This window comes from Ischnura elegans, chromosome 9, assembly GCF_921293095.1.
Source record: "Ischnura elegans chromosome 9, ioIscEleg1.1, whole genome shotgun sequence".
NCBI classification, from domain to species: domain Eukaryota; kingdom Metazoa; phylum Arthropoda; class Insecta; order Odonata; family Coenagrionidae; genus Ischnura; species Ischnura elegans.
Window position 1 is genome coordinate 96881150 of NC_060254.1, and position 13096 is coordinate 96894245.

The following is a 13096-nucleotide window of genomic DNA, read 5'->3' on the forward strand; positions in this document are numbered from 1 at the left end:
TTCTAAATGGGAATTTACACTGATGCACAAAAGGTTAAAAAATTCACATGGGTAAAGTATGTATTGGACATTTAAAAAAAGTTTTTTCAATAAGTGAAAACAGTTGCTTTCCATCATCAACTAAATATACTTATTAACTTTACTGTGGTCAACTTTTACAGCTAGGCTTTGCTGCGCTAGCTTCGTCATACTTGTGCGCAGGTTTTAGACTTAGGCAAGCAGGAAGTGGGGTGGGAAATCCACTCGAAATACGGTACCAAGGGTACCCAATTCTCCCTTAATTTTACTTGAACAGGGTTCCCACTCTACATTATAAAATTCACGGTTTTTTCCAGGTTTTCACGGTCTAAATGTCATAAAATTCATGGTTTATAGATAAGGCATTTTAGGCAGAAATATTGATCACGTAACAATCATCGGCTGCACGTTAACTAAAAATGTAAAAAACGCAACAGATGCCTTGAATGCAAACGCAGCAATGACAGTGGTATCTCTAATGACGTCACCTATCGTTAGCAAAATTCATGTCCGGCTAAAAGGGTGTGAGGGGGAAAATGGAGAGAGCAGGGTGGCAGGGAAGAGTCTTAAGTGCCTCAATTTTTGCCAGGGTTAACGTCTTCCAATCGCAGGCTTACGGTCAATGTGCTGTCATGGCACACACGGACCACTTAATAGTTGCGCTTTCAAATACACGTGTGCAGGTAAAGGCGTGGACAGTATCTGCACATGACTCGGTCTTGAAACATGATCAAAATATCCTTTTTTCTTTTAATCCGTCCATCGTAGTTCTACAATCAAGTTTGAGAGATTTCTAAGGTTTTATGACAAAATTCACGGCTATTTCCAGTTTTTTTTTCACGGTAGACGAAATTCACGGCTTAAAAGGTTTTCACGGTTGGGTGGGAACCCTGTTGAAAACAACATTCAAGGTTAAGAAAACTTATAATGGAATACCACAAAAGTTAGTAATGAGTTAGTTAAGGTTACGAAAATCACATTCAATATTTGATGTAGCTTATTTGCTCTAACAGCCTTCCACAAGAGGCTCCTTAATGCACACACTGGTGAAACTACTTTCTTGTATTCCCGTTATTGAGGAAAAAGTGATTAATGATTATTTCAAAAACCACCACGGACTCATCAGTTAAATCGTATAATACATCGCCGCAACACCTGATGGTCCACAAAATTTTCATGCTAATGATCATCAAAGCACCATTGAAAGACTCCCTTAGAAATAGTCACCTCTGAAACTTAAAGATTCAAAAACATTCGCCATGATAATGAAGGACAAAATTAACTCAGGCCGAAGATGGCGATCGGACAGTGAGTAAATGAGAGCATCATAAATGGTGCAAGCCTAGCTTTGGCGTGTGAAATGAACAGAATGAGGTTATGGACTCATTGCTACAACACTTCCATTCAATTACGTTGATGACAGCGACAGTGGAGAAAATTTGCTAAAGAACTAGAGAGTGATATCCGGGCGAGGAATATGTTTCACTGCGAGTATATTTACCGGGCAGCAAATATCCATACGGAGGTCACAAACTTCGATTTCGCTGATAATCCCTTACGCACGGGAAGAGTAGAAAAATAAACCCTAGGATGGAGCGATAAAAAAACAATTGATCTTCTGACCACCAAATTACAAAATACGAGACTAACATTCATTTCATTAAAATAAACTAAACCGGAGCAAGAACAGAACCAGCTGTATTGGCCGCCATCTTGAAAGAGTGCGATCGCGAAAAAAATTACGATACGCTACTGTTTCAAAACAAGAATGAAGCGAAGCTCGTGTAAACGGAAAATGCACAACCACAACAAAATGAAATTCTCAAATACTTTATATCGACCCCAGAACAGAACGGACTTCCTTCCACATTCGCATATTCCCAATCGTGTGAATGCTAATTAAAATTACATTACAATGAAGGCCATCAACACACCATAGAACGAAACACAGGCGAAGCGACACCCTCGTCAGTGTTAAAGGTTGGTGAAGACGTACGGAAAGCGATATCCCGGGGTTCATTACAATAACTGTTTTCATTGCTTGACGATTTGAAGATTCCGACGACGTCTTATGTCCTCATCCACCGCCTGACCTCGCCAATGTCAACACACGCTTCTCCGTAAAACACACTCATACGACGGTGAATGTCTGCAATTCCAACACCTTCGCTCTCCAGAAATCGCACAACTACCTTCTGCTTTAGCCAAACCCGAAGTAGTCTCTTCCTCGACATGTCGGTGAAATTTTGAATTCATTCGTATACGTGTGGCACCCATAGAAGCGCCACCGTTCCTAGTATGCTACCAGTAGTCGCTTTCAGCAGATTCTACCGCGTCTCACTAAATGCCCGCGACGAGCAAAACGTGTGATTAGACAAGTCACAAATCGCATGCCAAACATAAAACTTACGGTAATCTCATAGATGATCTGTTCAAATCTTATTGAGATAGGTAACTAATTTAGGGAAAGGATTAGGCATCATTGGTGATTGCTTGGAAACATTGCTGCGAAAATAGGATGAAAATGACGATGACATAACTATAAAGTATGAAAATACCATTATGTTGCCATACTGTGAGAAAACGTACCATCTCCAAACTTCAGAAGTATCTTCTTTCTTTTTCCCTTTCTTGGGGCTGTCTTGGCTGGTAGGTTCACTCTTTATTTTATTAACCTTCTTAGTTGCTTTCTTGGCCTGCGGTGATAGCAGAAGAGCACTCATATCAGGAATTTTTCAAATTAAGGCAAAAAATCCAGCTTTCAATATATTTCAACACTCCAAAACATACAATGAGACTTGATATAATTAAGCAGGTAAAGGTCATCTGAATTATTTTAATACTCACTGGCTTCTCATCCTCATCATCCATCATTTTCCGCTTCTTTTTCTTCTCAGCATTATCTTTCTCTTTCTTCATCTTTTTCCTTTCCATAAGAGGGATATCATCATCAGACTCTTCGAGTTTTCTTTTCTTCTTCTCCTTTTCAACAGCTGATAAGCGAACAGACTGTTAAAAAAAACAAAAACATAATTTAATCTATAAAATAACAAAACTTCTCCAACACATCCAGTTCTTATCAAATACCAAGAGAATGACAAACTGTGAAAGAAATATGAAACACTAAAAACAAATGGACAGGAGACAAAAAAACCAACACATGGAGTAGATTAAGCTCTGAAACCATGATGCACACTGAAAGGTGATACTTAAAGGTAATATTGAGCCATAAACAAAAAATGAATGGATATGCCTTCAATTTTTCAGATGAATGCTAATACATTAAATCCACAATCAAAAAGAAAAGATTTGCCATTAATACCAGAGCCATTTGAATTAGGGCACCAACTCATGACATTAATTTCTAACCAGGAATTCAGTTTCTTTACAAAACTTTGGGTAATAAACAAGAAGTTTTTTTTAAAATCAACATTAGAAAGCCAATAATTCACAGCAGACATTCATAATGCACTTGGCACAAATTCAAACAGAGCCTGCAGAGAACGTCTAATGACACAGTGGAAAATGTAAACTATACGTCACTTTCCTTACTTATTATGCTATTTTAATAAAATAAATAAAAACTTTCAAAATTTTGGGTTGTGCATGCAAAATAAAACTGCAGTCTAAGTCAACAACAAGAGAGAATTTTTGTAAGTGGCGCACCATTTTTATAGTTCTTGGCATTTTCTTGGTAACAATAACAGACGACAATGTGGCACTACCGTTTGGTTACTTTTGGGGTTGCCTTTCCCAACCTCCCTCTGATAAGGAGCTCACTATCGGGAGCAGGAGAAGCTTGGACATCCATAATATCTTCCCATATCTCACAGGGTGAGTGTCTGAAATCCTGGTCTCAGAGTTCAGCCGAACTTTGTGAATTTGTACTGAATGGATATTGGTCATGAATCACCTGGCTACAATGGTATGATGCATTATTTGTTTAAACTATTTGATGTGTAATCCCGTACCTGTGGTGACTAGTGGACAAAATTAATGTACTGTTTGTCTACAGAGTTTGATTGAATTCTGGGAACCGTATTTCAGACACTCCCCCTGTCCACTTCAAGATTAGTGAGATGGCAAACAAGCAGGCCAATTAGAATATGCTAATATTTTAGGAGGTTTTTGAACAAAAAAATTCAAAATGTAGAGGACCACGTAACAACAAATATTTACATTTCCATTGCATCATCAGTCAACAATCCTAAGATTGGTTTGATGCAGCTCTCCATCTCTCTCTCTTGTCTGCTAACCTTTAGGAGAGAGAAATGGAGAGCTACGTCAAACCAATCTTAGGATTGTTCTCTAATGATGACGATGATGATGCAATGGCAATATAAATATTTGTTGTAACTTGGTCCTCTACGTTATCATACCCTAAACAATATTAGATACTGTTTCAGCCAGAAAAATTATTGTGAATGCGACTCACTATCTCCGTAGACAATACATTCATAATGAAAACAGGAATATTAAAAAACAGAAAGTATGTGAGATATGGCAAGTGAAGATTAGGCCATATTTCTGATACATGAAATGGAGCAGATGGTGAGATAATTACAGCATAACAAAGAAAATATGCAATCTACCTAGACAACTGAATTTAGAACATTTAGTATATGCTACAGAGAAGTTCAATAAACATGAGGAGAATAAGTATCTCCATTACCAGCAGGATTGGGTGTCATGGACTCCAGTAAAATTGTCGGAATAGTATGGGATGACAAAAATATTGGACTTGCACTTGCTCAATTAAGAATGAATTATGAGGGGAGAAAATATTCATGCAGTTGTTTGACTTATGCCAATAAACTACTTTCCCTGATCTTATAATGGCCTCATGCATTGCAAAATCATTGATGAGTGGATCTCGGAAAGTAGCCCTTCAGATCATAACTCTCAAAATTTACTGGGTAATAGTATGACACAACGTAACTTTAATGATAGTTTAGCACTTTCAATTCCCACAGCACAATATTCAGTCATAACTTTATATATAAATTGTGATGTAGATATCAATGCCCTCACCCCAGTGTGCTATCACATGCCATATCCAATGGATACTATGGAGGATAGAAAAGTTTATTTTCCATAGAAATAACATTTTTCATGTAATAATAGGTTAAGCCTGGATACAAATATCTACAAACATCAATCGAGCGTGTGAATTATGAACAACCAATATATTTACATTAAAATTATAGTTTTGCTAATAAGAAGAATGCATTCAATGTATTCTATCAGTTCCATTGGAAAATACAATGCAATGTAAATAATTATAAGCAATTAGATGAAAAATGTTTGGCTACGCAATAACACAATTCACAATAAAAAACTTTTATTAATATTTCCTATTTTTTTGGATCCAGGGGAATTCAATACATCAAGTTTCTACTGCATGCCACTGAGAATATTCTTCAGAAAAATTAGCAAACCTATTCATATAAAACTTGCAACACACAAATGCAGTAAAAGTTTGACATAATTACTAACAGCTAACTCTTACATTAATTTCATAGAAGCAGCATTAAGAATGATCACCATGAAATATAAGTTGTAAGGGAAAAGTAAGTTGTAGACTACAAAAGCCGGGAACACGAATATGTATTAAGCATCATGGCATAAATTTAACCCTTTGTATCACATAAAAATAAAGGTATGATAAGAACAAAAAGACAAATACAAGGCCATTACTCCTAGTTCAAGAAAAAATGGATATCCGTACCTAAGCTTCTGAATTATTAGGGCAATGAAAGTATCAACATATCAATTTTTTTCATAATTCCTAAACAACACTAAGTTACATTGAGAATGTAACAGCTCATTCTGATAAAGAAATTTTTTGGATTGTATGCTTTTAGCAACTGACAAGCACTTTTTGTCTTAATGACCTGATGATTACTCTAACATTGAAGCCATTTAGCAAATGAAAAGCACTAAATTGCACTAAAGTTCAGATTTCAGGTGAGCATTTTAAAGTATACAATGATTCTTAAAATCTAAGAAAAAGTTTTCACTGCAATGTCTTTCAGAATATACTTCTAATTAATATATTACTATCCCAGCAAAATGGAACCTCACTGCACTGGCACTAAGACACAAGAAACATGACAGGTGGGACATATTATACTTGGAACTAAAGAGAAATGAAAAAAAATTGATCCTCCAAAGAATAAGGTAAGAAACCACAGTGAAAAAAATTAATTTTTCATTGAAGGCATCAATCTTGGACGAAAAGAAATATTAATAAGCCAACTAGACACATACCAAAAGTTAGAAGAAAAATCTGTAATTGGCCACAAGATAATTATTCCTCAACATAGCTTTGATCATGTCAACAACAACAACAACAACAAAACAAAAAAGATCACAGTGACCAATGGATATCTCTTTCTGAAGATGAATTTTCCACCGGGGAAAATCATGTTTATTGGAAAAAAAGGATCATTCTGATATGCAATGAATTAAATCTTAATACTCAATATTGCATCAGATACACATGCATAATAATGTGACATTTTAACTGTTTCAACATGGACGTCAGTGAGATAAGAAGAATCTGACAAGCAGCTAAGTTATTCAGAAACAGGCATGAGTAAAAATTCAGTTTTAATTTGTCGAAATTTTAGTTCCACACTGGATGTGATGAAGAACATGAACAAAAACGTTTTGAAAAAATACTATCAAAAATTAAGCAACCCACCACAGTGCATGCTAATTGTTCTATGCAAAAAATGGTCAGATGAAATGTGGTTATAGTGAAAATAATGACAGTATTTCTCCATACATAGACCAAACTTAAAGGATTAAATTTTGGACAAATTGGTCACTTGTGTTGAAAAATATTCCCCCCAATAAATTTGCCCTTAGAGATTTTGACAAGTAAGTAGGAAAATAAGGCAATTGGAATTCAAGAACAGCCAAGAATCTAAGAAATCAAAAGGCAACAATTTGACATAAAAAATGTACAGTAAACTCTTGATTTTACAAATCAGGATAATACATAGTTTTGATATAACGAAGCATAAATGGTGGTCCCACCAAAATTCCTCTGCCGAATGCAAAGGGAATTTGAAATTATGAAGTTTTGAAAATGCACATTTTTTTGAAATTGCTTACTTTGACCTTGGTCTCTTAGAAGAAGTAATGTTTGCAAAGCACTGCAGTTCAGAATAACTCATAAGCAGCAAAAACATTAATGTTTCTCCTAAATCTATATTGCACATGGCCTCAGTTACGCAGTGGGCATATAGGCCTTTATGACCCTGGGACAGGGGCTTGGCTCACCTGCACTGTCAACTTGGTGTCAACTCTGGACTTCAGTTGAAAATCTTCTCAGGCATGAAATATTTTTTTAACAGGAGTGAACCCTTTTGGTAGCGACAAATTTTTTGTACCTCACCATGGTCTCTGAAGTTTCATGTGAAATAGGATAAGGTAGGATTTGTTTGCATTTCAAAATAATGCAGGAATTCTGACGATGCGGAGATCAAGTTGATGGTTTCAGGCGTTACTTTATGGAAGTTGCTCATGATGAATGAAAATTGTACTTTGTTTTTCCACATATCAAAATCTATCTCTCTATAATATAATTATTTTGTCCGAATGACTTTGTATTATCAAGAGTTTACTGTAATGGCTCAACCAATTAACTTAACAACATGACCTCTGGGTTTATGAAACTTATTCAGGATTTTCACAGGAAAAGGAGTGAATGCAGGAGGAATTCCCAGATTTATCAAGGGGTGTATCAACAATGATGTTTTCCCAAACATCAACAAATTTTTTCTCAACATAAGAACAACTAAGAATGATGGCCGCCCTGAAAAAAGGACACACGCACATGCAACTGCACATGCAGACCACAACACCACAGGTGACACCATCAAAGCCTACATACCGGTTTCATTTGCCTTCCTGATAGGGAAGCAGACTGTGAATTGCAAAATGTCAAGAAAATGGTATGAGCAGAGGATTTACATAGAAGAAGTTTACCAAAAACATGAAGTTGCAAAGGAGGGAGAACATAAGAGCTACAACATTTACCCTCAATTATAATCCATTTTTGCACATGATTTTTACAAGATTCTGGGAAAGGCAATGCAGGAAGATCTCACAAGCGATTAAATCCATGATTTCCCTCCCAGAAAAGGACAATAGGAACTGAATAGAGAAATGATAAGTTGTATAATGACACAAAATGCAAAAAAATGGGCTCTGAAATGTACTTGTAACTTGCTGAGGACAATGTTTTCTCAAAGAATCGTTTCAAACTAAAACAAGTAATGAAAATGAAGATTTAAATCTGCGGCAAAATATCTTTCAACCTTTTCATTTCATCATAGATAAGAATGAATTAAAAATATTGCTGTACACCATTACATAACCTTCAAAAACATGACTAAAAAGAGGGAAGAAGGAAGAGAAGCCATGAATCTAATCCTTAAATACAGCAGGGGCCTGTTATAACGACGCTCTTGGGAACTGAGATATTGCTTGCTATATTGAACTATCATTAATACCAAAGTTGGTTAAATAATCACAAAAAAATCACTCCACAGGCATTAATACAATTGTTTTAGCGAAGAGGCAAAAATTGCAGTGTGATAGCTATTATAAATCATACTCTTGAACATTTAATTAACTAATGATTGCGTAAAAGTTCAATTTATCATGAAATCATATGTTTTTATGTTGGACGTCAATGCCGAGGCATTAAATGGTAAAATTTTAACAGCCCCAGCATAAGACACTCACATACTGAACTGTGCATTGATGTGCTGTTATTACTCCAATTTCTTGGATGCTCCAAGTATGTCCCAACTGTAAGTTATGGCAATGTATCGGACTATTAAAGGCTAAGACTTCAGAAACTGTAACAAAATTCATACCATTTCTCTTTCCAAATAGTTGTAAAAATAATGAGTGGTGATAATGGGGGATGAAATGAGCAAGAAGAATTTTATGGGATATACAGCACAAAATCAATAATATGGAAATCTTAATAATGGAATGATCTATACAACAGAAGGCTTGTCTGTGTTTTTCAAAATTTCTATTTCTTATAGTTGCATTGGTGCATATATGGCTATCTAAGTGGTTTCATTGCTGTCACAGAACCTTTCTGTCTTCTTGGGATACCTAGACCTACCTTTTTTTCCGATCAGAAGTTCATCTTTTTTTTTGAAGATCCACTAGGAAAATAGCCAATTGCTACAAGCATGGGAGCCTTGCAGTGGTTTTTATATTGAATATCCCAATCCCAAGAGGTTCATAAAACACTTTTCATCCCTTCTAATGAAACCCCAGAGTGAAAGGCTACCCTACATTACCTTCTCGCATTGGTCATTAGGCAGGCAACCCCCACTTAGAAGCCTGCAGCCAGAAGGGCCTCTCACCATATGAGTCATGCAGACTAGTCGAAGATTGTTTATGAAGTTGATGCCAAGTAGTTTTTCCAAATAACTTGCGTTCTCCACACCCTTAAGATTGGCTGCAACAATTATTATTGAATTTAAGAGCTTAAATTCAAAATCAGTTATCATTTCCAGTAACATACTCGAAGTGGGATTACCTCTTATAAGAGAATAATAACAGATTTGATAACAACCAATAAGTTTATGTTAGTAGTTGAGAAAGTGATGAAAGTAGCGACAGGTGCACGTTGAAAAATATGGAAGGGCGAAATACTGATGTTATAAATGGATTGAAAGATATTGTGCCATTTCCCTTCCCTCCGTTGGTCTCATCTAGATTACTGCCAAAATAAACATTGTACATATTGCAACAAGGAGTGTATAACATAGCAGGGATTTCTTCGCCATTTTATATCCATATTTTTTAGTGTTAATCAAAAGATTTTCGGCACTTTATTGCCGAGCACTCCTCTCAATTCTTAATTTAAAAGGGTAGTTGGAAGATTAATAGAATAACAGAATAATTCCATTTCTATAAAAAATAATCCCAATAAGGTAAACATATGCTTTCCTGATTCTATAAGAGAGGACAATGGGAAAACTCTCATATGGAACAGACCATTCCAGCTCTACCCTATTTTTTGATAGTGGAATCCCAAATTCTACCTGATTTTATGGAGGTTAGTGGGGATAGGTGGTTATACTCTTTGGAGTAGAATCTTGTTCAAATCTTCATGTCAATTCAAAAATCTACTTAAACGGACATGGAATTCAACATTATGGAATTGGGTATTGATATGAGTTTATGGAACATTTTGCTTACACATTGCTTTTTGCTTGTAAATTAAAAGAAGTCGCACTTCTAAGTAACACAATTATATCTGCCACCTTCGTGACTTCAACGGTATTCAATCAGTACCAATGATATAAAAATAAAATATCACAGTATTATTTAAAATGACAGAATGGTGACTTAGGTTTTGCTTCACTGAAGCATTAAAAGATGACCTGCAAATTGACCACGGCAAAAATAAAAGACAACCAATTTGAATTTGGAGCAGACGAATTTTTGAGACATAAGAGATGATGACCAAGAATGTAGGAAAAATAAAACAAGAAGAATGATGATCTCAAAAATCAATGAACAACTCAGACCACAATTTTCCAAACAACTTATCCAGGAGAACCTTGGATAATTACGGTAAAACATACCCATTTATATAAATAATAAGGGTTCCCAGGACATTTTGAGTATTTCCCTCATTTTTAAAAGACAAAGTGAATACCCTTGAAGACATAATAGCCAGAATATCATAACCAATAAAACCCAAACCTGAATTGACGACAGTGTAAATATTAGTAAGGCCAGGCAAAATCCAATATGAAAGGACTGTGCTTCATCAAATTTTAACAATTTTAATGATTTAAAAACTTCCAATTCAGTTATATATCTTCCCACACCAGCATAGGCTGTGGGCATGTTTCATTGTCCACCGCTAAAACAAAAATCTAAGTTGAGTTTACAACCAAAAGAAGAAATTGAATGAATGCTAAATTAAAGTCGTAGACCAACTGGCCAAATCTTACCAATGGAATTTCATCTTCACTCTCAACTTCTTCCTTTACTTTAATTGTAGTTTCAAATGAAGATGGGGCTGTTAGAGGTTCTTCCTTTATCCAACTAGTATCCATAGGATCTTGCTTCATCTCAATAGTGCCCTTTCTTTCAGGTGTCTCCTCTTTAGGAATCACTGAAGGTTTCACTTCTTCTTTCACCTTTACTGGGCCATCCACTGGATCCTATAAAATCATGTTAATGTGAGATAATAAGAATTGAGCAAAATAAGTACTTATCACTTTCAATAAAATCTTTCTTTAAGACATGTCCACGGGACCTTAAAAAAGTGGCCTATGAGGAGATTGAAAATCTTAATATCAGCAAAATAATTCACTTTAATCCAATCACACTAAACTCAAATTTTTAGTAAAATCAATAACGAGAGTGAAATGCAATCATTTTCTGGCATATTATTATTTGCATCTCCCATGGACCATTACTACTTCATGGCATTTTACAATCATACTCTAAATTGATACAGTAGACTCTCGTTATTACGAAGTTCACGGGGCCGAAAAATTGGAGGTTCGTAATAACGAAGTTCGTAAGAACGTTTCTTTTAAGAATCGTCGAAAGAAATAGTGTATTATAAACGCTATTAAATTACGCGGAAATATATAAAAACAAGAAAATTCGTTTCAGTTTTTCAACAGAAGACTGCGCCATGACGCAATCGATGGTTGATATCTTCCCGAACACATTAACTCCGATGTTCAAACCAGATGCGTCCCAAGACCTTGTTCCAAGGTTGATAAAATTACAGTCCGGCCACCGAGAGTTGTCCAGTAACAGACAATGGGCTGGGTAGGGGGTATGGGAGCCAGGTAAGAAAGGGAAACGCTCGCTAAGTGTTCCATGAAGAAAATACCCGGAAGGGACGACGAGCGTGAAGGACCTAGAGGGATAATTACTTGTTCTATTGTTTCAAAGAATGGGCTTATTTTGGTTGGTCAGGCTTATTTCGGTGCTCGAATGTGCATTTGACAACGTTGTATGACTAGACGAGGGTGTGAGGTGCGTTTGGGGGACAGCGATTGGCTTTAATCCGTGCTGACGCAGGATTATCCACCCCTCCTATTGTGCCGTAATCGGACACCCCTCGCCAGCCGGACTGCATGTAAGTTATCAAGGAGTACGGTTATCCTGCGGGATGCAACACTGCATTACACGTATGCGCTAACTCACGATTGTGGCGACCTGATCCATCGGGGCCTGCGATGCATCCGGAGCCGAAAAAATGTCTCCCCGCGGTAACGAAGAACGGGCGAAACGCTGAACAGTTCCTAAATTCACACCAGATTCAATGATACCTTATTCAGATGGTGATTACAGTGAGAGTTTCACAGCGCCAAACCGCGTAGTATCGGCCAAATCCAAAGGCGCCAAATTTGAAATTTGAAAGTTTTGAATGCTCGTATCTCTGAAAATTCGTACATCGAATGTGCATAGGAAGAGGATTGACTGTACATCCAATTTACTAACGGTTATGAGTGGGTCACCACGACTTCACAGTAATGAAGGCTGTTATATGATGTAACGCGTAAACTGAATAAAGAACCATAATTGACGCTCTTAGGCACAGTGCACGAGAATAACTTTAACGTGGCGCGATTATTAAAACTTAAGTGCATTGAATATCCACCTAAATGCCGTGATTTGTGCGTCTAACTTCGTAATAAAGTTCATATTGTAACCGCCGGGACCGGGACTTAGATTCGTAATTTAGTAAAAACGAAAAATTCGTAATAACGTTTCTTTTCCAATGGCTTGGATAGGCCTTTTCGACGGGACCAACGATTTGCTTCGTAATAACGAGAACTTCGTAACAACGTTGTTCGTATTAACGAGAGTCTACTGTAAAAGGAAATAAATTGTGCCCCTAATATAAATTTCCTTCACTAAGAATGAGGGATGTAATCAAAGTCAACCGTTAAAGGTCATCTGCAAAGTCGTAGGCAAATAAATCCCGTCCGCAGGAAATTCCACAATGGATCCTCAATGGCGCCCATTTCAAGAAATAGACAGCACACTGGAATACTTT

The 13096-nt window shown here is 36.5% G+C and overlaps 1 protein-coding gene across 4 annotated transcripts in view; it reads right to left on the reverse strand.

The window, feature by feature from the left end:
* The window catches only part of LOC124165596 (DNA topoisomerase 1), a 30742-nt gene that overhangs the window by 8866 nt on the left and 8780 nt on the right, over positions 1 to 13096 (reverse strand). The window contains exons 7-10 of one of the 4 annotated variants that reach the window (XM_046543055.1): positions 11025 to 11237; positions 7922 to 7954; positions 2866 to 3027; positions 2608 to 2714 (exon numbers count right to left, since the gene is read on the reverse strand). In XM_046543055.1, the coding sequence (XP_046399011.1) occupies positions 2608 to 2714; positions 2866 to 3027; positions 7922 to 7954; positions 11025 to 11237 (515 nt within the window). Of the gene's footprint in view, positions 1 to 1519; positions 1727 to 1952; positions 2054 to 2607; positions 2715 to 2865; positions 3028 to 7921; positions 7955 to 11024; positions 11238 to 13096 lie in introns of those variants that run through there. The other 3 variants (XM_046543056.1, XM_046543058.1, XM_046543057.1) reach the window with 3 other exon arrangements.